The following is a 25,867-nucleotide window of genomic DNA, read 5'->3' as shown; positions in this document are numbered from 1 at the left end:
ATCCCTGACAAATTCAAATGATACATAATGTTACTAGATTAGAATTATGTTTGAAAATGTCACCAACGTCAAGGAAATTTGATTGACCAATCGAAACACTGATTCTTCCATCCTGATTGGTCGATCAATTTCTCCTCTAACAACGAGTTTTCGACCGCAAATCAATCGAAGCGCTGTGATTGGTGGACGCGTATCACGTGAGGCCGCGAGGTAGAGACCAAAAACGCTCGCGAGAGGCCAGTCTCGTCACAGTCGTCGTTGCAGTAGCAAGTGAAGGTGTTCCTTTTTTTTGGTTTTTTTCGTTTCTTTTGATATCGTTGTTTCGCGCGTTTTCCTTTCGCTCGCGTCTTTAGCAAGCGAGGAAGATTCGCAAGTGGTATGGGTGACGAGTCGTACGGTGGCATATCCTGTGACAGTTCTGCCGTGACACGTGAATACGCGTGTATCGCGTCTCTGTAAGGCACCTGTTCCGCCTGTTTTACATCGCCAAATCGAGCGACGGATGTTAACCTAATCAGTCGGCAGTTACTACGTGGACAGATATTCAATTTGCAAAGGTCTGGTGAGACGCACGGTGAGTACCTTGTGTTGTGTGTGCGTGATATTGCGCATTCTTTTATTTGTATTCCACGTCCGACGTGTGTCGTCACACAATCGTGTCTTGTTTCTTTCTCTTATCTTTTTCTTTTATCGCTTATCCGCAAGACCGCAATATTCAATTAACGTGGAAACGCACGTATCGTATTTATGTTAATTGCTGTTTGAATCATACTGTACAAATATAAAAAAAATGTGTACCGAATGTGAATTATCTATAAATGTTTATAGGCTCGTACATTATGCAGATTTCATCTGGCATAGGTGAAGGTTAATTTTTTTATTTAATCAATTTATTTTGCAAATCTTGATTATTAAGCAATTACTATTTTTCTCTGTAAGATTACACATTACATATGTATGTATAAAGTTATTAAAAAATGCATATATATATATATATATATATATATATATATATATAAATACATGTTAAAAAATATAGAATTTTCTTTTATATCATTAAAAATAATTTTTAATTTAAATTATAATAAATAATAAAAAGAATAAATTATAATAAAAAAAATATGGATCTCGTATATTATAATTTTGGACATAATTATAATATACTAATTTTGCACAAAAGATATTGACTATTTATTTATATATTTTTTTAATATCGATATCGTGCAAATAATTTAAAATAAAATATTAATATTTTATAATAAATGTGCACGAAATTACGTATCTGTACAAACTGAATAACATAAGATTTTTTATGAATTATTATTTTAAAATAGATAATTAGAGATTTTTTTAAATATTTATTTACATTAATCAATAAATTTGCTGTGAATTACTATTTAATTAAAAGCGAGCATATAATAGAAAATGCTCCGGGGAAATTATAACGCGGTAATCAGTGAAAGGAAAAATTTATTCGCGTAATAAGACCTGTAATAAGCTCGTGCGTATCTATGTGTATTCATCTATGTGTATTCAGTTTTCATATTATTTGAGTCTGCTGTAGAAAACGATCTTGTGAAAAATTTTTTCTTTTGATTATTTTCAAATGTCTTTGTATTATTCATTTTTTATAATAAACATATGGAAACTATTATTAGACATCATACACGGGAAATCATACACGAGAACTTCATACACGAGAAATTCATATACGAGAACTTCATATACGAGAAAAGAGCAATTATTATTAGACTATTATTTTTTATAATATAAATATGGAAACTATTATTAGATGTTACCTCAATTGAATTAATCATCGATTAAGTTAATCAAAGCTTTATCAACGTGATTCTGATAAAATATCAATGCTCCACGACAGTTAACATATTATGTTAACATATTGTTTTCGTAAAAACTTTTGTCTTAATGTTTTAAAATTCAAGTATTTTCTAGATTATATATAAATCTTTTCTTCATACAATATATATTATAAAATTTAATTCCAAAAAGTCCTAAATCTTTGTTAATTCAAACAATTTTCCTTTTACCACAATTTTACTTTGGTTAAAATAATGAATTTATCAAGAAAAGAAATTATCTTTTTGTAAGATAATTTTTCTTAAATTTTTTAAGATAAATATTTTTTAAAATTTATATACGAATATATATAATCGAAAATTGTCATTATCATTACCTAATTTAATAATATGTATTAATTATTAGTAAAATATTTAATATTAAAAATTACATTAAAATATTACTATTTACTTTGATTAATCAATTTATTTAAAATTCTGTTGCAAAAAGATAAAAATAAAATAGCAAAAATCTCTATTTCAAAAAAATATCTTATGTATTTTAATCGATTATCGTACTATTTTAATGATGAATCACACGTTTGTTTAAACGCAGCGCAACGAAAATATATCCGTGTTCAAGGGTCAAATAATGTAATATAAGAAACATAGAAACACTCAGAAAAAAAATGGAGTACCTATTATATAATTATATAATTCGTTTAAATTGTGAAATGTCTGAGATTACGATACACAGCTTTCTATGTAGAGCTCTGCTGGCAAATATATATCGTGTCTGTATTACTTAACATCCGCTCAACTTTCTATTTGTACTCGATCACACATATGTATGCTCATGCATTATTTACATTTAAATGTTATTATAAGGAAGTATTGCATTCTGTTCTGTACTATATAACTGTTTACTTTAAAATTTTCAAATTTCACAGATTTCTTGATTCTTTAGTAGATGATTTTCCCGGTATACAATGTTGTTGTTAAAAAATGTATTAAGGAATAGGCTATATGTTTTGCGAATAGAATATTTCGAAAGGCTTTGTTTTGGGAATGAAATATCGCGATTCGAGATTAGCATGTTTGATTTGTCATAAAATTCGAAAAATTCTTATCGTCAGAAGACTGAAAATTTCTTCTTTTTTGATCATAAATAAAAAATATTAATAGCAAATAATATTACTCAATCAAAACCGGATCAATGAAAGATCGATATCTCGCTTTAATCCGGTTTATTTCTAATCTTCAATATTTTTACAACTATCTATAAAGTGTAAGATAATATTCTGTAAGGATGCAAACACACGTGTGAGAATAGATTTAAGTAATAATTAATAATGAATTTGATTCACATACATACATATAGAGTACGATTATTTTATAAGTCATTCATAATTCACTATGGCAATATGGATCTTAATTAACGCAGCAAACTATAATAATAAAATTTTCAATACATATCTCATATTTCAAAAGAAAGATCGAAAGCGCATAAAAAAGTTATAAAATTTAAATTTCCAAGTGTATAACCATCCAGAATTTATTACTTTTACATTTGGATGTTACACGTCCTATCGAAAATATATAGTAAAGTTTTTTTTTCTTAAATGTTTTAATTTTAAACAATTATGTCTGTATAAAATATTCTGCTTTACTTTAAAACTTCATTTCGAGATTTTCAAAAAACGCAGTTTGTTTTTAAATAATAATGTTTGAATTTTTCAGAATTCTTTGGAATTTGGATATTATAATATGTATTGTATCAAGAAGGAATTTATTTATTTCTCATATATGGCCTAGAAAACATTTGAAATTTTAAAACATTAAAACACAAAAGTTTTTTACGAAACATGATTTGTTAACAATCGTGGAGCATTGATACTCTATCTGGATCACGTTGATAAAATATTGATTAATTTAATCTATAATTAATCTAATTGAGATAACATTGTTTAAAGAAGAATTTTTTCGATTAAATGGTTCCTAATCTAATTTTTCTCTTCATGGAAAAGACAAATAAAATTAATAATTTTTATTCATATTAATAATATCGTAGTAGAATAATTTATTAATATTCCTATAATTTATATCAATATAAATTAATTGCCGCAAGTTAACGATGGAGAGGATTATTTGAATAATTAATGTTATATAATATTACATATTATATATGAAAGTCAAAGAAATTTAAAGTAGTATAAAATAATAAATTAAAAAAAATAATACAAATATATAAATGTAAAATTAAATAATAAAAATATTACGTATAATTTTCGATATTTAACATCGTATGAATTGGAAAATTTATTAACATAGACTTCCAGTCTGACATGATAATAATATAATTGTATTAATTAATAAATAGACGATTATAAATTATAAATTACACGAACGATTTGATATCTCACGTCGTACATTTTATATGTGCAAATATATGAATGTATAAGATTGATTGATAAAATACCGCGAAATGCGTATTATTTTTCGCTTTTTTATTAGTATCGCTTGAAAAACTTGTTAGAAAATGCATTATTTTTCAGTTTATATGCAAGACAAATTAACAAAAAGAAAGAAAATATGTATTCTCATCATATATATTATAAAGAATTATTATACGATGACACTTTATAATCGCGTTCAATTTTTTACGAATGAAATGATAACAAATTTGAATACATTCGCTTACGTGGCATTTTAATGGAACGTGAAAACAGAGAAGTTATCAAAAACAAAACGCGAAATATAAAATCAGATATTGTTCGATACTAATATTAATTTTGCGCATCTTACATGCTTAAAAACTTTTAAATGGATATTCTTTAATTTTTATTGGAAACGCAAGAACAAATTGTAAAATTATATATATATATATATATATATATATATATATATATATACATACACATACACATACATATATACATATACATATACTTATTCATCCATATAAATATTTTTCTGATATCCATATAAAAATATCTATTATTAATTTATATTATAAAAATAAAATTTTAATTCACATAACGATCTTAATTTAAGAAATATACATATGCAGATTATTATTTTTGCATTAATTAATTTAATTAATTATATAAATGGAAAAAATATTAGCTTTACGTGATACATATTCACAAAAAATGTGAGAGTATATTTTAAATTTTAGAATTCAGAGCTTTTAGAAGGAATAATAATTTTCTTACACATGCATACATATACACATATCTAAATGTATAATTTGTTAGCTAAAACTTTTTTATTTCTTTCCAGGAAAAATGGAAAAGAACATTGGCTTGAGTGCTCCAGCCTCGGCTCCTCTACCAACGGCTCCACCATCTTACGAGGAAGCTATAGCTAATACAGGAGCACCTTTACATCCTCCAATTGGTTCCACACCATATCCCCTGGGAACTGCGCCAATACCAATGCCAATGCCATGTATGTAATATATTCTAAAAAATAATTAAAAAATCAAAGGTTATTTAAATTTAAAAAAGTATAACTATATATGTGTGTGTACTCTCTTTTTAAATTGTTTTTTTATATTATATATTATATTATTTAAAATTATATATATTTCGTTTTATATTTGTAAAATCATTTTTTTTCCAAAGTTTTGTATAACAAAAAGTCATGTTATTGGATGTAATTTTTTTTATTTATTATGTTCAAGAAAATTGATCTTGAAAAATTAATAATATATTTATTTTTTTTAAATTTGAATATATCTTTTTTCTGTAGGGAAGTATAATATATATACATATAATAATTTAACTAAATTATGTATATAATACAATTTTAGATAATCAACCGCCAAATCAAACGACGATGCCAATGCCTTCCCATGTATACCCAGGTTCGAGTCACTCTCAGCCTCCTTTTAATGCCGAGCCAAATTCTGTACCGCAGTCGGAAGTACGAGTTGTTCATCATGTAACGTACGCTCTAGGACCGCATTCTGTAAAAATGTCCTGTCCATCATGTCATACCGATATCAAAACTACTACGATATCGGATCATCAGCCCAGTGCTCACATTTGCTGCATTGTGCTCTGCTTACTCGGGTAAGTGATGTTTTATTACTATTTTATTTTAGATATCTCTCTCTCTCTCATCTAATACAATTTTGATCGTTACATTAAAATGTATATTTATTCATTTATTCTTTTATTTAATTGTTTATTTTATTTATCACTTTTTAATTGTTTATCAAGTTTTATAGAAAATTTTTTTAAATGTTTTTATTAGTTACCAAAATGTAATTTATCATCTTTAGAATGATAGTTTATGTAATACATATTTCCTGCGAGATAAAGTTTTGTCGTGGCGAAAAAAATATATATTTATGAAATATTATTTCATTTCATGTATAATTTAAATATATTATAAATGATAATCTCAACCATTGATAAATTTTATAAAAATAATTATAAATTTTGTTGATCTCTTGTTTCAGATGTTGTCTCTGTTCATGCTTGCCATATTGTATGAGCGCTTTCATGAGTGTTCATCATTTTTGTCCAAACTGCAAAAATTATATTGGTACGTGGAAAGGTTGATTACAAGATTACAGGCGTGTATACATATGCTCCAGTTTTCTGCGTATTAGAATGTTATACAGTTCCATAAAGAGCTACTCGATATTCTTCGCTTATTATACATTAAGAATAACAAAAAAGAAGGATTGCTGATAATGTAAGTTATGTTGTTATATTATAATATACAATTCTTCTTACTTTAAAATCATTGCATTGCAAGTCATTGCATGCAAAAAAAATGATAATTTATCAAAGCCAGATTTGATTGATGCAGCGTGTCAATTGTAGATACAGACAAGAGTGAATTATGGATGAAAGTGATTTTGAATCATAATCAACTTCTATAAAATATGATGCAATGATTTTGAATCATAAATTTCTATAAAATATTAGACTGTTAATATATATAAAAGTACGTGATACAAAATAAAGTGATACAAAGTAAATGCATTAAAAAAAGAGAATATTAGAAAGAATTGCAGATATTTTTTATATAAAAGCAAAATATATTTTTATTTATATATGAAAAAAACTTATGATCTTATTTTCGTCACTAATATAAAAATTTTGGAATAAGAAATACTGATGTATTATTTTTTGTTTACAATAATTTTTTTCCTGAAATATACTGAAATATTTATTATTATCTATTTAATTTTTTTGTTTGTGAAAATTTCGGAAATTTTTACAATAATATTTAATAAAAAAATTAGTACTTTTTCATATAAAATTCAATATATTATAAAATTAATATTTTGAAAATATATAAATAATTAATCTTTGATTTTTTGTTATAAAATCATAAACAATTTATTTTGAATATTGCTGGAATATATATGTATATATATATATATATATATATATATATATATTTATATATTTATATATATATGTGTGTGTGTGTATATATATATATTAACAATCTAATATATTACATAAAAATATTTATTATATTTCTTAAAAAAGTTTTCAAAATAAATTGAGAATCATGTGTGATTTTATAAAATTTTAGTTTGAATACTTCAACTTATTGATATATTTTCGTTATTTTATGCTAAAAAGAAATATTTAAATCAGTTTTCTGTGAGAAACATTTGAAAAAAATTTATTTTTTTTTATATTATATATATTAATTTTTATTTCTTTCGCAAGAATTGAATTATATGTGTAAACAACGAGAGCTGTCTTATATATGTCTCGTGTCTAAAATGATATAATACTGTCATATATTTTTATTTTTGTACTATGAAATACGGTCTTTGTGAAGAATAGGTGGTAAGATTTACGATAAGTATAAAAAAAATGTGTTATTTTTTTTATGAAATCTGATATGCTAGAATGCAAACGTATATTTAAGTGTCTGCACATAATCTGAGTATATATATATATATATATATATATATATATATATATATATATATATATGAAAGAATAAGTGTACTGTACAAGATTTTTGCCTACGAGGTAAAAGGGGTTTTGCGAATTTCTTGTATTATAGAAGAGTAAGTATAGTATGTTAAGAGCACGTAAATTATATGTTTGAGAAAAGAATATCCTATGCATTCGTAAATAATAATTTTCGTAAATAATAGAGAAAAGAGAAATAATTCGTAAATAATAGAAAAAAGAATAGCTTATGCATTCGTAAATAATAATTTTCTGATGAAAATTATTATTTACGAATGCATAGGCTATTGAGATGAGCTGATAAGCACTAGGGCAGCAGAACTTTTCCAAAGAAGTTCCGTGTTTGCGCAATCCGATTTTCCATTCTATTTCAAATTCAATTTAAGAAAAAATTTGTAAAAATTAAGAGAAAATTTGTTTTGAGTTTTAAAAAAAGATAGAAATAAAAAGTTAGAAATAAAAAAAGCAAAATAATGAAAAATAGAATCGCAAAACATTGCTTATACATCTTTCGAGTTATTAATTAAACTTACTTGTTGTGAAACGTTTGTTTCACTATCTTAGATATGAATTTTAATTTTAGATATGAATTTTTCAAAAGTATTATTTTTCAAAGTATTATTACAAATTTTGAAAAAAAAATTTTCTTTCTCAGTAAGGCAGATATTGTCACATTGAAATATAGTCAACTTAGCTAATGAATTAGATAATTTAATATTAAAATTTTAATAATCGCTTTTTTGAGCAAGGTAGACTGAGATATATGTTCACTTTTAAAGTGGATGAGTATCGTGGTTCTACTGACAGATGACTTTTGGTTTTTTGAAATGAAGTTTTGATTATCATCCTCTTTTTTATTATATTTCTATTGTCTTTCCATCATCTATGCAAATTCTTATTTTTTGAGAATTTGTCTACGGTTAGTAGTTTTTTTTTATAACGTTACATTTTTACATATTTTACATTTACATTTTACATATTTTATAACTATAATCTATCATGTCAAATTGTAACCGCTTAGCATAGATTTAAATAAAACTCAAAATTGTATAAATTTTTTCATTCAAACACGAATATGTGTTTCTAAAGTCATCTTTACTTGATATATCTTCCTATAAGTAAATGTAAATTCTCTTTAATCAAAACTTCTATTCTATATTAACAGATTTAATCTTTTCTTTATTAACTTCTACCTTGAACGTATTGTGTGTGTGTACTTACTTCTATTCAAATTCTATCTAATTCGCTTTTATCCTTCAGATTTTTGAAGGTTTTCGAATTACATTCCTTCCCCTATTTCAATATATTTCCATTGCTTTCCATTTATTCCAATTCTCATTTCTGAGAATTTGTTTGTAAACATATATTACATATTATAAAGTTAGTCATATTATCATCGTTCAAAACGAGTTTAAATAAAACTTAATAAATTACCTAGATTTTCTCGTTCGAACGCGAGAATTTAATGTAATTTTGAGTTAACGGAACGGTAATTAGTAATTTTTTTAAAAATCTAACTTTATTAATAATTATTATTATCATAACTTTTATGAAATTTGTTAATTCTTTGATTTCAATGAGTTTGAGGTCCGGAACCTGAGATGATTGACCGCTAAGCTTAGTTCTATTTTCACATAAATAAAGCAATATACGCACTCGTGTATTTTCTATAATTTCTAATTTATTTTAATTCTTATTTTAATATTTATTACTATTCAAAGACTCCGTTCTATTTCTGTCTCTCAATCAGAAGATTAGAAAAGTACTTGCTAAATTTTTCAAAGATTGTTTTGGATATTCTATGAATATCAAATGAAAGTAATCGAATACAGAATAAATATAATACTTTGCTACTTTGAGGTATACACTGTTTTATAATATTTAGTATTTATTAATTACATTATACATTATAAGAAGTGTATTGCCTTTTACGTCTCTTTTTATCTTTGCGTAAATAATTTATAAGATTATACTTAATCAAATGATTATCAATCAATAGCAAGTAAAATTGTTAGAAATTAATTAGGGAAATTAATAAATCTTATTTTCGAATGCACTATTTTAGGCGAACGTTTTTTTTTTTGAAGTTTAAAAAATAAGTATGTGGAAGTGTAACGTAGGGATTTGGAATTGCGTAATGGTTTTTAATTTATAGCATTTATTCTCTCTGTGAATAATATACAAATATTGCGCGTGTTCGTATAGTGTGGATTGTGATTACTGGATTATATTGGAGAAGAAGAAGTAGCTAAGCTAGTTCGATTTTTTTTACTCTCGAGATAGTTTCTCTTTTCCTCACTCATTTTCTTGTTCCTCATGTGTTTCTCCTCTTTACATTTTTCTGCTCTAGTCCTGGTTTTTGGAAATTCTTTATAGCCGAAAAAAATCTGTTATAACTGATACGTGAGAATCGCAATACTCCTTTGAATTTCATGTGTTTTCTCGAGATATATGTTTCCTTGCTTTCTACATATGCAAATATGTAGAATAATAGTTACAATGTAAACTACTTTCCAATATAACATTTCCATTAGGAACAATAAGTTAGTTTTTATTTTGTACAATTATGCAAAAAACAAAGTCATCTGTATGTTAAATAATAAGTATATAAACTTGAATACTTGATCATTTTGATATTATTTTTTTAGAATTATTAATTATAGATATATATGTTCAGTATTTTATAATTTTAAGAATACAAGTTTTTTATTAATTATTTTGGATATAAATTTATATTTAATACATATATGGGAAATTAAGGCTAGAAAAAAATAATCGGGAAGTATATTCTTTATTATTATCGAAAATATTCGATCTACTTGCTCACATAGAGAAAATTGACTCTGATTTTCATTCTTTCACTCTTGTTTCCTACATTTTATCCATTATGCATTGACACACATAATTTTTATATATACATATATGCATTGTTATCCCGTTTCCAAAAATTGTAATCATTCTCTGATATGTACTGTACATAATTTTGAGACATGTTTCATTTACCGACAATCATATTATATTTTTCAATTACTTCCGATATTCTTTCAGATCTTTTCCGCTCATTCATTCTCTTAATCTCATTTTTAATATTAATAATGTTCATGAGACTTCGTTCTTTACATCGTTTATGTTTATTGAAAATATGGCTAGGAATGTTTAATTAATATATATATATATATATATATATATATATATATATATATATATATTTTGTAATTCTTATGTATTTTACCACACAATTTTTGTGTATGTATGATATAATAAAATATGTATATATTTAGTGAAGAGTGTGTCCGTGCATAAATATATTAAGTTTAGCCGTGCGTTTACCTTTTTTCTTAAGATAGATTATATTTTAGGGGTATAGATATATTTTGTAAATCTTTATTATATTAAAGAAAAAGACTTATCCTTTATTTTGATTTTTAATTTTTATTTTTGTTTCTAATGCGTACAGTATATCGAACAAACTCGAGTATATATGTTCTTGTTTGTAATGAAAAAAGTTTATAATTTATCGAAAAACTACGCTACGTATATATGAATCGATTGCTCTTTGGAAGATATTAATTGGAGCATGAAATTTGTTCTATATACAGATAGACTTAGGTGTGCGAGTGAAATATCACCGTTATATATCGGCTCTGTAACCAACGTTACCAAAAATTTTACAAATGATATCTATAGTAAAGTCTTTTGTTGCGAACATCAATAGTTATTATCAAAGAACAAGTCGCGCATTATTTACGCATATAGTAATAAGTATAAATACAATTTGTTTCGGGATTATAATCGTGTTATAATTATAAATTTATACGGTAAGCCAGCGAATCGTCTTTCTCATTAAATTACGTTTATATTTTTAGGCCAATTTCTAGAATTCTGATAATGTTGGAGTTTGGAGTTATATATGCATATTACACATTTTAAAAATATCATCAAAACTGTATATAATATCTAGATATAATTGAATCTTTAAATAATATGTAATAATAATATATGTATGATTGTGAACTAGGTTTCGCATAAAAAGATATTTCTCTTCGATCGGATTTCTCGACATGGACTATCACAACTTTATTATATTCAGAAAGATTATTCGCCGCTTCCCTTTATATTATTAATAATATATTAGCAAATAGAATCACATCATTCTATGAACATCTACCCCATAGTGTCTAACAAGGGGTCCTGGCCGGGTGGGAGAAATTGTTGTTGAGCAACTGAGGAATATTTCGTGTCGATCGGCTTTGTGTCATCGTAAAGAGCCGGTGCTTCGCATAGAATTGTAAAAGTTCCAACTATGGAGGCTATCGTAAAGATCCATAGGAAGAGACGATCGAGAACCATTGCGACAAAACCCCAATCTTGATCTTCCTGTGATGGTACAAAGTAGAACATATAATTAATATATAGAATAAAACATGTAAAAGTTACACTTAAATATCTATCTAAAAATTTTACATTATATATTTTTATATTTTATATAATCGAATAATTTTAAATGAATTTTTTTTCTCTAGTGTCACAGCTGTTTTCTTGAATCGTGGAATTTCTTACAATTTCATATCTTATTCTTCAAGAACAATAGATATATTTAGATTTTTTTTTTAATTTTTTGTAATATATTTAATATAATATAATTAGTAGTATTTTATAGAATGTTTACCGCATTGAATTCGTCTTGACGTTGTATATGATGCTGAATGAACATGACATTATGTAAAGCTTTTTCCAATTCGAAAGGATATTTTTTTCTCGGCGTTACATCACTCAATGACTCATCGAGACCGGACATAACCGTTGGAAGCCCGTTATATCCTAAACTGCCGACTAAAAATCGATTATGGGCAGTTGTCCTGTGTAAGCCATTGCAACCTAAAACCGATTATGCTATAATCATCATTTAATATATTAAATATATGTAATATAAGAAATTAATAGAGAATATTATAGAACATTTATTAAAATAGGAAAAATAATCTAAATTAGTGAATCGAAAGTTGACATATACAAATTTCTATTAAAAAATAATAACGTTTATAAAAAAATTCTCTTTCTTTTACGTCATGCTGTACTGAAGATTACGAAAATTATAAGAAAAATTTGATTAGATTCTTAAAACAACATAAAGTAATTTAAAATAATAAAATTTGATTTTTTTTTAATTCTTAAAATAAATAAAATAAGATGGAATCTGTATTTTATCTGTTATTTTAGCGAATAATTTAGAATTTATCAAAAGGAGTTTAAAGTAATTAAATTCTCCATTTATGAAATAAATTTTAAATGGAAAGAATTTATAAAAGAATCGTACCATCGATTCGTTGATGGCGGGCAGAATCTGGCGAAGATATTATTGATGACGATTGCGCCGCTGCTGCTATAGCAGCATTGAACTTACTCTTCTTTCCGGATCTTCCTCTTCCGTGTATCTTGTGCGCGGCGAGATCACTGAGAATATCATCGGGTACTCTCATCAGAAGCAGTTTCGGCAATCTTCTGATGAAGATCTTTCTCACCCAAGGTGCCATTTTGTGAGTGCTCGGTTTACGATAATGCACATTCAGGATAATGATCGTTATCACGACCGACAAACCGACCAGGATCATCGTAAAGAGCAGATACTTGCCAAGCAACGGCAGTGCTAGCGATGTGGATGGTATGATCTCGGATATCAGTAAAAAGAACATGGTCTGGGATAGTAGGATATTAATGCAGAGCGCGATCTTTTCTCCGGAATCGGCCGGTAAATAGAAAGCCAACACTGATAGATAAGAGATACTGACGCATGGCACGATGAGGTTCACCGTGTAAAACAATGTCCTCCGACGTAAAGTTATGTTGAAGAAGATATCGGGATATGGTTCGACACAACAAGGATAATATTTCTTATGACGTTCCGCGGGAACACCCAGTATATCCCATTCCACGCTTGGATAATATTCGCGCAAATCAATACCTACTTTAACTTGGTCGCCTACATCTTGATTAATATGCTTCAAATCGATCTGAAGAAAATATATTTCGAATAATTATAAATAGAAAATACATTAGAAAGATTCTGCATTCGATATTCTTACAAAATATGAATAAGTGAAAAAAATGATTATTATATAACGAATAATAATTATGTGTATGTGATCTCATATTTTTATAAGTATAGTTGTTTTTCTTAACAAATTTACTTACTTGAAAGCCATCATATGTCCACGAGCCGAATTTCATGAAACAGGTTTGTTGATCGAAGGGAAAGTATCTAACATCTATTTCACAGGAAGATTTGAAAATTGCGGGAGGTGTCCAAAGAACCTTGCCAGTGTAATGCAAAATAGCTTTAGTCATTGTTGTTACACCGTATTCTCCGTCCGCGCTGAAAGTAAGTTTATTATTTCAACTTGAAATACTTATAAATTTTTTTTTGTAAAAATATAATATAATATAATTTCCATATAATTTCTGAGTGAAAAATTAATAAACGTAGATTTATTATTTTGAGTTGATAATTTAATAAATTTTTACATATATATGATACACTGTATAATTTTTAAATGAAAAATAAATAAACCTTAGAGAGAAGGAATGTATTTTGCAAGAAATCAAAATTATTTTCGCTTAATTATTTTTCAGTCACGATAATTATAAAAAAGCGTCACGTACTTGTTATAAAGCACAATATCGGGTAGCCATATATGTTCGCTAGGCACGTAGAGTTCAGTGACACCCCCGTATTCCAAAGGATCCCATTGGAACTTATGGTCCTGCCATTCCTGAAAATATTATTTTGCAATCGACTCTTTCGTAATTTAAATTGGTCCGCAACTAAAAATTGATCAAACTTTTTCGCTTACATAATAATTTGCTTATATTAATACTTACATGTTCCAACCAGACGTTTGTTGTTAAGATTTGATCTTTTAAATTCTGTAAATATAATGAATGTGTGAATTTCATTAAGAGAACAGATATATAAATAAATAATAAAATATGCATATGAATTAAATTTATTAATATAATTTCCAATAACGATAAAATGATATTTGATCGTGTAAAATATATGTACATTACGTACAAGATCTATCAACTGTGAGAGACGAAGACCTAGTTTTACAACAACGGTGTCGTTATTGTTCGATACAGGTCGAATGAGCCGATTGTAATTTGAGAGTAGATCATCGTAAAGTCTTTTAGCATCTGGATTGCTATAGCAAATCCCCACCGAAAGAATCAGGATGATTAAAGGGAATATCATTTTTTACTAAAGTGTGATTAAGCAGAAATCATCAAAAGCATCCTGCACAGAAACATCAAATAAAACGACATCAATTTATTTCGTGTTAATATATAGCTTTATTTCGTACATAAATTTATTAGATATTTGTGAAATATTATTATTTAAAAAGATGTAATATCAGTTTTAAGAGTAATATACATGATGTGTGCACGTGCGTGTATATAATTAAATTAAATTAAATTGATATTTATTACTTTATTTAGAACACTTTACAGAAAACTTTATATTAATTTTTTTAAATGTATATATTTAAAAAATTGTATTCCTTAAAATCTTCTTTAAAATCTGTCTATAAACTTATGTAAAATAATTTCCTGTTATTTAAAAAATAATTATCAAATAAAAATTTTCGCGATCGAGATTATGATTCTTTTTTTTTATTAAAGTTTTTATTCTTTTCGTTGTCAGTTATGAGATTTTAACTTAATTTATATATCATTAATGTTTATATATCGATAATTTTACTAAATTTTTCGAGTTATTAGTTATAGAGTAATACAAACCTGTTGCGTTAAGTCGTTTACTCGTATTAATTTTTATGAAAAATATGTCTTAATTATATATTAAACTTTTATATTAAAATATTAGTTTTCTTTTAATTAAAGTTTTTAAATCGTTAAAGTTTTGAAAAAAGTTTTGTTAAACTTTTTGATAAATTTAGAAGTTTATAATAATTTTTTATTTTACTTATGACAGCTCAATGATTTTTTATTATTATTAATGCATTTTGATTATTAATAATGCAAATTTTGTATAGATTATATTTATATTTATTTTATATACATATATGTTTCAACAATTTTTAAATATTGTAAAAATATATACAGAGAAATATAAGAAAATTTGTGTGAAGTATATATTATTTTCAACAAATATAAAAAAATACATATGACAGTATTATATTTAACAAAAAATAATTTCTTCTATGCATCTTTTTGTCATAATTTACTGTAATTAATTTATTATCCGTATCAAGAACAAATTGAAAGTATATTCTAAAGTTAAAATTATTTTAATTACTTATTGTACTTTTACAATATTTATTAATTTTGTTCATCGAGTCATTATATTTTATTATTGAAGCCAAGAATATTATTCAAACGTAATCTAAACTATCATGATATACTTGCGCTTCGCCTTCCTCGATTTTCTCGTTACACGCTTTCTCTAAATATACGACACCTTTATCTCCTGCTCTTCTTGTTTATCATAATCTGCCTTGCTAAATATGTCCGATCTCTAATGCGCGTTTATCAATCAGTGATACGAGTCAGACTTTGTTCTGGTCTTTCATTATTCGCACGGATTGTCTCGCTCGCGAAATACCGGAAGAACGTCGAACAGAAATGACATTGTGTACAGCCGCTGGACCACTGGATGCTGGTACGTGTATCTTCAATCCGCAGGATCAATACAACATTGCGCATGTACCAGCATGGCTGGTTCTTGGTCTCTGCGCGATGTGAATGCACCTTCACCGCGCAAACTCGCAGTGTTCTACTGCGCCACTTCGCAGTAGAAAGAGACGCGCAAACCAGCCGGGTCTCGATGCCTTCCTGGGAGCACTACGCCCTTTCCGAATGATTCTCGTGGCTTTACTCATTAATTGTTCTCTATTTATCGTCTAATATTTATTTAGAAAAATGCTGTAGCAAAATTAATATTCAATTTGTAATAAAACTATATTAGATATTTTAATTAATATGTTTGCTTCTATAAATTGATTTTTACAAAAGAGAAAAAAGAGAAAGTATATGTGTTGATAATTCCTTTAATCAATTTTGCAATCGAAAAATTGTGCAATCCGAAATGACATTAAGCTTAATATAAGCCTTTATCATTGCAAAAAATAAAGATTTTACTTGCTTTGTGCAATTTCATGGAGAGACGATTAATACTAATCATTAGAGTTCAAACTGTGGTCAATTTCCTTTAGAATGAACTTTTTCACTGTTGTTTCATGACTATAGAATCGCTTCATCAATGTTTCTCATGCTTTACAAATTATGTAGCGATAACTTTTGATTATTCTACGTTTTTCAAGCATCAGCTTTAGTCCTTTTACCGTATATATAAGCTCAGTGATAAACCAGCTTATCTTTCCGGATTTTTTTTTTATTATGAGCTATTACAGCTACCGTAGCGGACTCACTTTCGAGTGTTAGAATCACTGGTAGTTTCCTTTTTCTCGTGTAAATGCAATGTACGCTTGTATATTGTATGTTGTATACATTTACATTTCCACATTTTGCGCTTTTCTATTTGTAGCATTAACATCGTTTTAAATTGTCGATGATGTTTCAATGCGACTATACGGTTCTACTTTCTCACACTTATACAAGTCGTTTTTTAAATATGTAAACTTATTTCGCTTGCAAACAAAAGTGCATTTTGTTATAAGCGCAAATCTTTTAAGTAAATGGAGAATAAAATGGTAATCTCTTTTTGTTATAATGCGCAATTTCTAGGATATTTTACTTACTTATTATTATGATTGTATCTCTCTGAATAATTGATAGAAATTATAAACAAAGGCTAAAGAAATATCTATTTTTAAAATAGCAAAGCGTATAGCAACAACTTTATAGAGGGTAAATAAATATCTATTCTTAACGTGTGTGTAGGAAAAATACAACATCTTACATGAATAATTTATGCGTTAGAAGAAAACAAATGGATATATTTAAGATTATTACTTAAAAGGAAAATATTGGAATATAAAAATATTAGTCACATAAAAGAGTTTTATTAAATACACTGTTAAGCTTAAACTCAATTTATAGGATAATTAACAGAATTTTATTTGTCATGCACATACATATGGGGTGCAGTAATGAATAAGATTATTTTAAAAAATTTATTCTAAATTATATCGCGATTTTTAGAGATTGTCTAGAATAAACTTTGTTTTGCATGAACTCTATGTAATGAAAACATTTTGTTAACTGTCGAGTGCACGATGCTTTCATACATAGCCAGGCATCCAGCATTTTTCTTTACAGTAAGGTCGAGACATCGTACGTTCGTCCATTACAGCACTTTGTTCTTATGCGTAAGCTATTCTTCTACGTTTATATCTTTTGCGCTCGCTTCGTACTCTGCCTTATGGGCTTTATGATAAACGCAACTGTTTTTCCGCATTTTCCCTTTTCTCTCTGCCTTCCGTTCATGTTGGTAAGACAGCGGTAGGAAAACTGCAATGCCATTCTTGAGTGTAATACAAGTTGGGCGGGATAGATCCTTCCGAGCTACATATTTTGTTGTACGTGTCTCAGCCTAGCATGGACGGATACGTGCAATCGCATCGAATGAATTCTCAGGAGGACTTGTGCAAGGGATCCATATTTCGCGAATATTTTCTTTGATGCATCATTTTTCCTTACGACATTATTAAACAACGTTTCACATCATATACCTCTTTGCGATACGCTCTCTGAATATATGACCTAAATATTTAGTCGACCAAACAACTATTATACTCTGAATGCGCATAGTCTGCGAAAGTTATCAGCGTCGCTTCCATCCTAAATTGCACCATTTACCCTGTCTGTTCCTTAATTGCAGGAAAGTTAGTCGAACGTATTTGAAGTTTCTGACGACATGATCGGATTTTGTTCTTCTGCGGTCATGTATCGGAAGACAGTTACCCGATGTTTAGCAACTATCCTCGTAAAGTGAGCCTGCGAGGACCTCGTCGGACCTTGCTCTCCCTCCTCTTACCACGAATTATTAATCAGAACTGGTGGCTGGAATCTGGCGTACATAGAAACAATCTTCCTTAATCACGACGAAAGTTGTACCGTGTTTGAAATTTCCGGCATCGAAGATAAGGCAGATGGATAGAGAAGCGCGAGAGAAAAGCAGAGAGAAAGAAGAAAATAAAGACAATTTATGATATGAGCAAATGGAAAGAAAGAAAGAAGATTAGAATTGTCGACACACAATTTAAACATAATCGTAGCTGAAAGAAACTGTTACGTCAGGAATGGTTGGTTTTCGGGACATGGCGGTAATTAATGTGACCTCACACATCGGGCGATCTGCCATCGTATATTCTCGCTTCGACTCCCTGTTTCCCGTGCTCTCGTACAGAGAAAACTTTCAGGGAGATAAGCCAAAACCCCATTATAGTTAGATTTACCCGCTGTGTGCCTCGAACAGTCGCGCGAGATCTCTCGTTCTATCTCTGTTCCACCGACTGTATCTGCCATTCGCTGTCCGCTTTCTTCGGGGGTCTTTAACCCCCAAGATAATGACCAGAATAGTGTTGGAGTTTAAATGAGTGTTTGCGCGCTCTCGGTAAATTATGGTGACCTCTTTCGAAGCGCTCATTGCTATATATGTGCACAAGCGGTGTTCAGAAGGTGCACCGTCGTCACATTTCATGCTTGGCTAATTAATTATTGTGCAGCGTGCGTTAAAATAGTGTCTTCACACCCTTCTCCGTTCGATGTGCGCCACGCGCCGATATTTTTATTCATTTCCTTGCGTAGTTGATTAGCTTCCTTTTTGCTCGATGTTGAATTATACGCGACTATAACGAGAAGTATATTTATTCTCTCCTCTTATCCAATTTTTAGTAAATTTTTTTATGGAAGAAAATGTTGTATATTATATTAATTATTACAATTGAACAATTATTGATGCGTTATTAATATTTCTTATAGTGTGAAAATTAATTTTTACTTGAGCAATTAATGGGAAATCTTTAGATTTTAAATATACAACAGATTCTGAAAGTATATTTTCCATATAAGCATGATTAGTTTTTAAAAATATAGCTCTTGTTTCAAACTATCTTTAAAACATATATGAAACTGTTCATTTATATAATATTAGAATAGAAAAATACAAGAGGAGAAACATACATGTAATTGCTTTTACATTTTTATCGTGAATGCAGTTTTGATTGGTCAGCTTTTGCAGTGACTATTTAATTATTGCCATTGTCATTTAAAAGCTAACAGTCACTGCTATTTTTCAAAATGTTTATATCGCCATCAACTTTTCAACTTTATTGTATACATGTCACTTGATAGACATACTATGTATATTTTACTTGATTGACATACCAGATATTTTAATTATATCGCACGATCGAAATTGAAATACTGATTTGTTTAAAATTGAAAATAGTTATTTTCAAATAGTTTAATATTGATCCTTAAAAATTTGAAAACAATTTTAGAAAACAAATGTAAAAAACATAATTAATTTTGAAGAAATAGCCAATTTTATATTTTCTGTTTGTATCAAAATTGTTAGAAACTTTTAATTTAAATCAAGATTGATAATAATATGTTTCGATAGAGCTCTATCTAGAATTGCTAGTAAAACGTCATGTAGGAAAAGAATTGAAAGTTAAAAGATTTTATTATAGACAATTGGAGAATTTTATTAAACTTTCTATATTTTTTGTTGTTGTTTTAAATATTAATTGCTAAAATTTATTATAAAACATAATAGAAAGAGGAAAGAATAAAATTCTTTAAAAAGAAGAATCATTTTTAATAATATGTATTACAGTATATTAAAAAATTCTGATATAATGAATATTATATATTTTTAAATGGTTTTGTCTCATAATTAACTTTATTAATCATGCGTCATAATATCAAAAGAAAATTCTCGATTTAAAAATTTTTCGATCGTTAACGACTCGAAATCAAAACAGATCGTTTATAAATTATCGCAATTTATTTAATTAATAGTCAATTACGTGTCTCAATATAGTTTTAATATTATTTAAATAGCTTTTAATATTGTTTTTGTTGTTTATTAAAGTGTATTTTACCAGACTTGTCCGATTGAAATCTATTACGCAATTAATCAGCGAAACTGCAATTATATTAAATTTTACGAATATATTTTTAATCTTAATTTACTGTTATTTATGTGTGATTGGATGTGTATTTATTCATTTTCTTACGTTATAAAGTTACAAAACGAAACACTTTGAAACGCGAGCGTATGTATTACTTGTCATTTAAAATTTGAAAAGTGCGCGAAAGTGCAATTAGGAGCAACAGGTGTAGTATGCCTCGGCGCGGCGGGTGGCGCGTGAAGTCGGCCGCGCGATTTCCGAATTCTCGGCGTTCAAGATTCATTCGTTACGCAAGTTTGTGAGACGCGCGAGTGCGAATCGTTATTCCTTCGTTGCAGCGTAATAAACTAGACTTCGCGATTTAATATCGGTAGTGTCGAGTGTAAAGTGTGTCGCGCGATCATATTTTCCTTATTAATGCGCGCTTGATTGTAATTAATCTCGCGCGATTTTTCCGCTGACTCTCGAGACTCGTTGGTTATGTTTGCGAGACGCGTGGGTGGCGCGTGAATCGTAGCTTCATAAATTTGTCGCGATATAATAAAGTAGATCTCGCGATTTAACATCGGGAGTGCCTGTGTAAAGTGTCGCGCGATCGTATTTTCGTTATTAATGCGCGCTCAATTGTCATTAATTTCGCGCGACTTTTCCTCTTCCGATCGAGATCCGTTCGTCGGGCTAATTAGCGAGATGCGTGGGTGGATTGTAGCTTCATACTTTCCTCGCGTTATTTTTCTCTGCAGCGTAATAAAATAAATTTCGCGATTAACATCGGGAGTGACGCATAATCGTATTTCTGTTATCGATATAATGAGTAACAGAGGAACAAAAGGGAGAAAGGAAGGGCGTTGAATGATGTGACGGAGCAGGAACTACGAGGGGTAAGTGATTTATTATTTATATATTATTGTTCACTTGCGCGCACGTGCGTGACTTAATGCTCGTGACGTTCGCACTCCATGAGCGTTACATGTATAATAAAGTAACGTATGTAAAAAGTGTTGTGTTGCTCACAGTTTAAGAAATAGAAGAGAGAGAAATATTTATAAAATATGAGACGTTTATAAAAAATTATAACACCTTTCCTCATTTTTGTAATAAATATTTTTATGTTATATAGATTATTTATATAAAATTTAGATTTTTACTTATTAAACTTTATAAAGAAATTTATATTTAAGAAAATTGAGATATTATATAACTATTTTTGTATTTATTTACTTGGAAGAAAAATAAAAAACGCAATGTAGTGCGCAATAACTATATATTTTAAAATATTAATTATTGCTATAACTTGAATATATTTTTATGTTACAGAGATCAACGCTTGTGTTCTATGTAACCTTAGCAATTCCGCTACATGAAGAAACACGAGAGGAATAGAATACGTCAGCTGACATAATAGAGCAACTATATAAGAATGTACCGGTGAATATTAAATTATTTCTTATTTTAATTTGGGGATGTCAGTCTATATGCGCCTATACTTTCAAATATAATTACTCTTTCTCTCTTCTTGCAATTTCGCCAATTTTTTTCGTGCTGTAATCTCGTAGAAATGATTTCACGGTAAACAATCGGCGTTCCTTCCTTTTTTAGCGTCAAGGGACTGGTTGATCCGTCTGTTCAGTCTTTTCGCGTTATCCCAAGGGTGTCGTCCCGGTCCGTCTGTCACCGACGTCATTCGCCTCAGTTCTGATCTTTCGGTGATGTTAAAGCACGACATTTGCTCCCGAGAGGCCGAAGCTCAGAGTAACATCATTATAGATGGCGAAAGGAACCGGTAAGTTCCCCTTGGGAATGATCTCTACTTGAGAAAATGCAATAACATGATATACGACTGACATCTTCTTAAATGCCTTCGAATGAAACAGTTATTGGAGGTAGGAATCCTTTGGGATAATAGACGATGTGGCTGTGGTAATTGAAGATTTGATAATTAGCTCTTGTTTTCGAACATTTCTGTCTATATTTCTTTATATATAATACATAATTGACTTTTATGACATAAAAAGATTTTATCTATTATTTCTAAGAATGACGCAAACATGAAAATTAGCTTTCTTCTGCATTTATATATATATTTTATATAAGCATTTATATATATATGTATATATTTAGATATTTATGTAATTTCTAAAAGCCAAAGAATTCCTACCCCCCCCCCCCCCCGAATAACCGTATATATATATATATATATATATATATATATATAAAATTCTTTCGGAAAAATGGCTTTCTATATTATTTTTAGTATTTAAACATGTTTTTGCCAAATTTTTAATTATTCTCTTGATTTTCAACGATTTTACGTGAATTACAAACGTCGAATTATTGTTCTTCTAAATCTATTATTAAATTTTTAAATATAATTGATAATAGCATCTAGCATATAATTCTATGAGAGTTACAAACATATAACTCAATCTGTAAGAAAGATGATCTATTTCACCAGTTATATCTTCAACCAATTTTTCCTTTCTGTCAAAGCGATGCGAGAAATATTGAAACAGTATATCTTTCTCATATAGGCTTTCGCAAAATAGACGGGGCTTACGTAAATTTTAGTACGAAATTGAAAATAGACGGAAATTGATTCACCGTCCGGCACAGCGAATAGAAAATAGTAACAGAATGTAAGAGAGATAGATCGATGTGAAAATAGGTAAAGCGAGAATTCCTCCAGTTAGCCGGATGGCATACCAGAGGTAATTGCATTTTTCGACGTAGCATTTAATTGTACAAGATATCTCTTGTTGAATTTTATCTTTGCCATTAACCTGATACTCTTTCCCTCTCTCTTGAACGAAATTACTAAAATACGATAACTGAAACACTGTTATCTTGGTGCGTGAGACGTGCACGTGCGATAATGGTCGATGATTTATTTTCGATGAGCTCAATGAGGAGGCAGTTCTATTTAGCGAGGCTGGATGAGAAAATTCGATAATGCTTATGATACCATAATCCTGCCACTAAAATCGCGATGGTTATCATGGCGACTGTATAACAATATGTGTTTATCTAAATGTGCATTTCAAATTATGTGCATTTCAAATTATGATTAATATTTATCTTTCGATCACACAAGTCCTTTGCAAAGTTATAAAAAGTTCTTATTAAATTTTTGAAAGATAGTTTTGTTTATTGAGAGGCTTAATAAACATTCTCTTATATATTTCTAAGATATATGTGAAAATATTATTTGAATAATACTTGTTTGATGATATATATATTTGATAGAATTGATAGAAATATAAAAATTGATTTTGATATATAGCTAATGCTGATCAAATGTATCTTCTGACCTCGCGTTTCTTTGCCGAATGATTTTTGCATTCTACGTTTTCGATTAGAATAATTGAGTGTGTGAGCAAATCTATCGAGGATGTCGATACTCCAGATCGGCTTATCTATCTTTCGGATTGAGAATACCTCGGGGAAATACGTCTAGTACGCGCCAGGTTACTCTCGTTTCTACTTTCTCAAAAGCGTTATCTTTTACGAATATTAATAATTATATTAAAGTTGTCTAGGAAACAATGCGTATAAGCGGTGCATATTACAGAAAAGAAATTGCAGTTATTAAAGAAGGAGCACGGTAACTTTACTGAGATTTAATTACCGTATTCGCGTTCCAAGCTTACTCGTAAAATGACCAGCGAAAGTGAGACTTTATCTCGTCGTAAAATTACCGTCGTGTAGTGACGAATGTATATAACGGGGATAATTAAAAAACGTTCTACAAATTCTCACGATAATTTCTAGTATAATTTAATGCCCGGCTTTATAGAAACGAGCAAATTCGCGTCGAGGCTGGCAAAGTGCATTTTCGCGTACGTCGCAACCGCATTTCGTGTGCAATGCACCATATCACACGGTGCCGGTCGCGCCATAAAAGTAACGTGTCCGTTAAGACTTAATAAAAGAGGATTTCGTCGAAATGCGATCGAGGCGGAAGAAGGGGTTAACGGCGACTGCAGCGGGCCTTTCCCGGCCTTGCCAGGGCTAAATCCAACTACGGAAAATCTTCTCTTTCTCTTTCACGAAGCACGCGTGCGGCATTGGTTTCCCTCGGTGTACATACGCGGTCGGATAACCGCGGATTTGGACCGCGGATGCGAATTCTATACACGATCGTCTCTCATTGGCGCATGAATTATTGATATCGTTGATCTATATAATGTTTCATCGGGATGTGTCTTTTGTACGGTGCGGTGAATTCCCATTCGCTCCGCCAACTGTTTCGAATGCCATCGAATTTTCGCGAGTAAGCCCCGATCAGATCGCATCGACGAGGTAAAGCAGAGGGTGTATCCATGTGTCGTGCAAAGGCAACACACAATCGCTCGAGCCCTCGTGGAATTCTCTCTACTGTGCCTGTGCCGCGAAACAAGAACTTCACGCATACCGCTTACTTTGGGGAATCCGTGTAGATACCAACTACCGGAAATACCTCACACATACTCTATCAAATCCAAGTGCTGTAGACTGTTACATATCTGAGGTGGTCTCGCGCAGTTTGCTGTAACCGACGTGTGTGTTTTCGCTAATTCGAAACATTCTGCGATTAACGTGCCGATCAACTCAATCAGATCACACATCTCTTTCACGTAAATTCGATTCAATGGATACGTACATTTCAATTATTAAATTAGATTATCTTAATTTTCTTTTGATAATATGTAATTTTTATTGCGGTACGTTTTCTTTTATAAATTCATTTTTGCGAAGATATTTATATGTCTCTTTTATATCATATAGCTACATATATAGCTGCATAATTAATATCGGTGACGTGAAAAGAATATTTTCTAAAATATTTGAGATATCGAAAAATATTTCCAGATCTACTTACAAATCTATTTTCCTTCATAAGCCGTTGACAGGTTTTCTTAGTCATTTCTAAATCATTTACGAACTTTATTTTTAGCAATTTTTAGCAAAAAGTTCTTTCTGATTGTTTTGATCTCGTTAAATTTAACATTTTTAAAGT

At 29.0% G+C, this 25,867-nt stretch overlaps 2 protein-coding genes across 4 annotated transcripts; one reads left to right on the top strand and one right to left on the bottom strand.

The window, feature by feature from the left end:
• Positions 1 to 224: 224 nt before the first annotated feature.
• LOC105248418 (lipopolysaccharide-induced tumor necrosis factor-alpha factor) lies at positions 225 to 6,815 on the top strand. Its single transcript, XM_011253185.3, has 4 exons — positions 225 to 574; positions 5,079 to 5,246; positions 5,611 to 5,872; positions 6,265 to 6,815. The coding sequence occupies exons 2-4, from the start codon at positions 5,084 to 5,086 to the stop codon at positions 6,365 to 6,367; spliced, it is 528 nt and encodes a 175-aa protein (XP_011251487.1). The 5' UTR covers positions 225 to 574; positions 5,079 to 5,083; the 3' UTR covers positions 6,368 to 6,815.
• A 4,360-nt stretch (positions 6,816 to 11,175) lies between these two features.
• On the bottom strand, positions 11,176 to 16,439 carry LOC105248417 (acetylcholine receptor subunit alpha-L1). 3 transcript variants are annotated; one of them, XM_011253182.3, is made up of 8 exons: positions 16,174 to 16,439; positions 14,826 to 15,047; positions 14,633 to 14,677; positions 14,414 to 14,523; positions 13,946 to 14,126; positions 13,071 to 13,764; positions 12,423 to 12,631; positions 11,176 to 12,130 (listed from the first exon to the last, which is right to left on the bottom strand). In XM_011253182.3, exons 2-8 carry the CDS (start codon positions 15,003 to 15,005, stop codon positions 11,918 to 11,920), a joined length of 1,632 nt encoding a protein of 543 aa, XP_011251484.1. In that variant the 5' UTR covers positions 15,006 to 15,047; positions 16,174 to 16,439; the 3' UTR covers positions 11,176 to 11,917. The 3 variants fall into 3 exon arrangements, with proteins under 3 accessions (XP_011251484.1, XP_011251485.1, XP_011251486.1); XM_011253183.3 differs by having other exon boundaries at positions 16,178 to 16,439; XM_011253184.3 differs by having other exon boundaries at positions 16,230 to 16,439.
• Between the last annotated feature and the right edge of the window lie 9,428 nt (positions 16,440 to 25,867).

The sequence above is a fragment of the Camponotus floridanus genome, unplaced genomic scaffold (genome assembly GCF_003227725.1).
Source record: "Camponotus floridanus strain SB8 unplaced genomic scaffold, Cflo_v7.5 scaffold7, whole genome shotgun sequence".
Taxonomy (NCBI): Eukaryota; Metazoa; Arthropoda; class Insecta; order Hymenoptera; family Formicidae; genus Camponotus; species Camponotus floridanus.
This window is presented reverse-complemented; position numbering and strand designations above follow the sequence as displayed.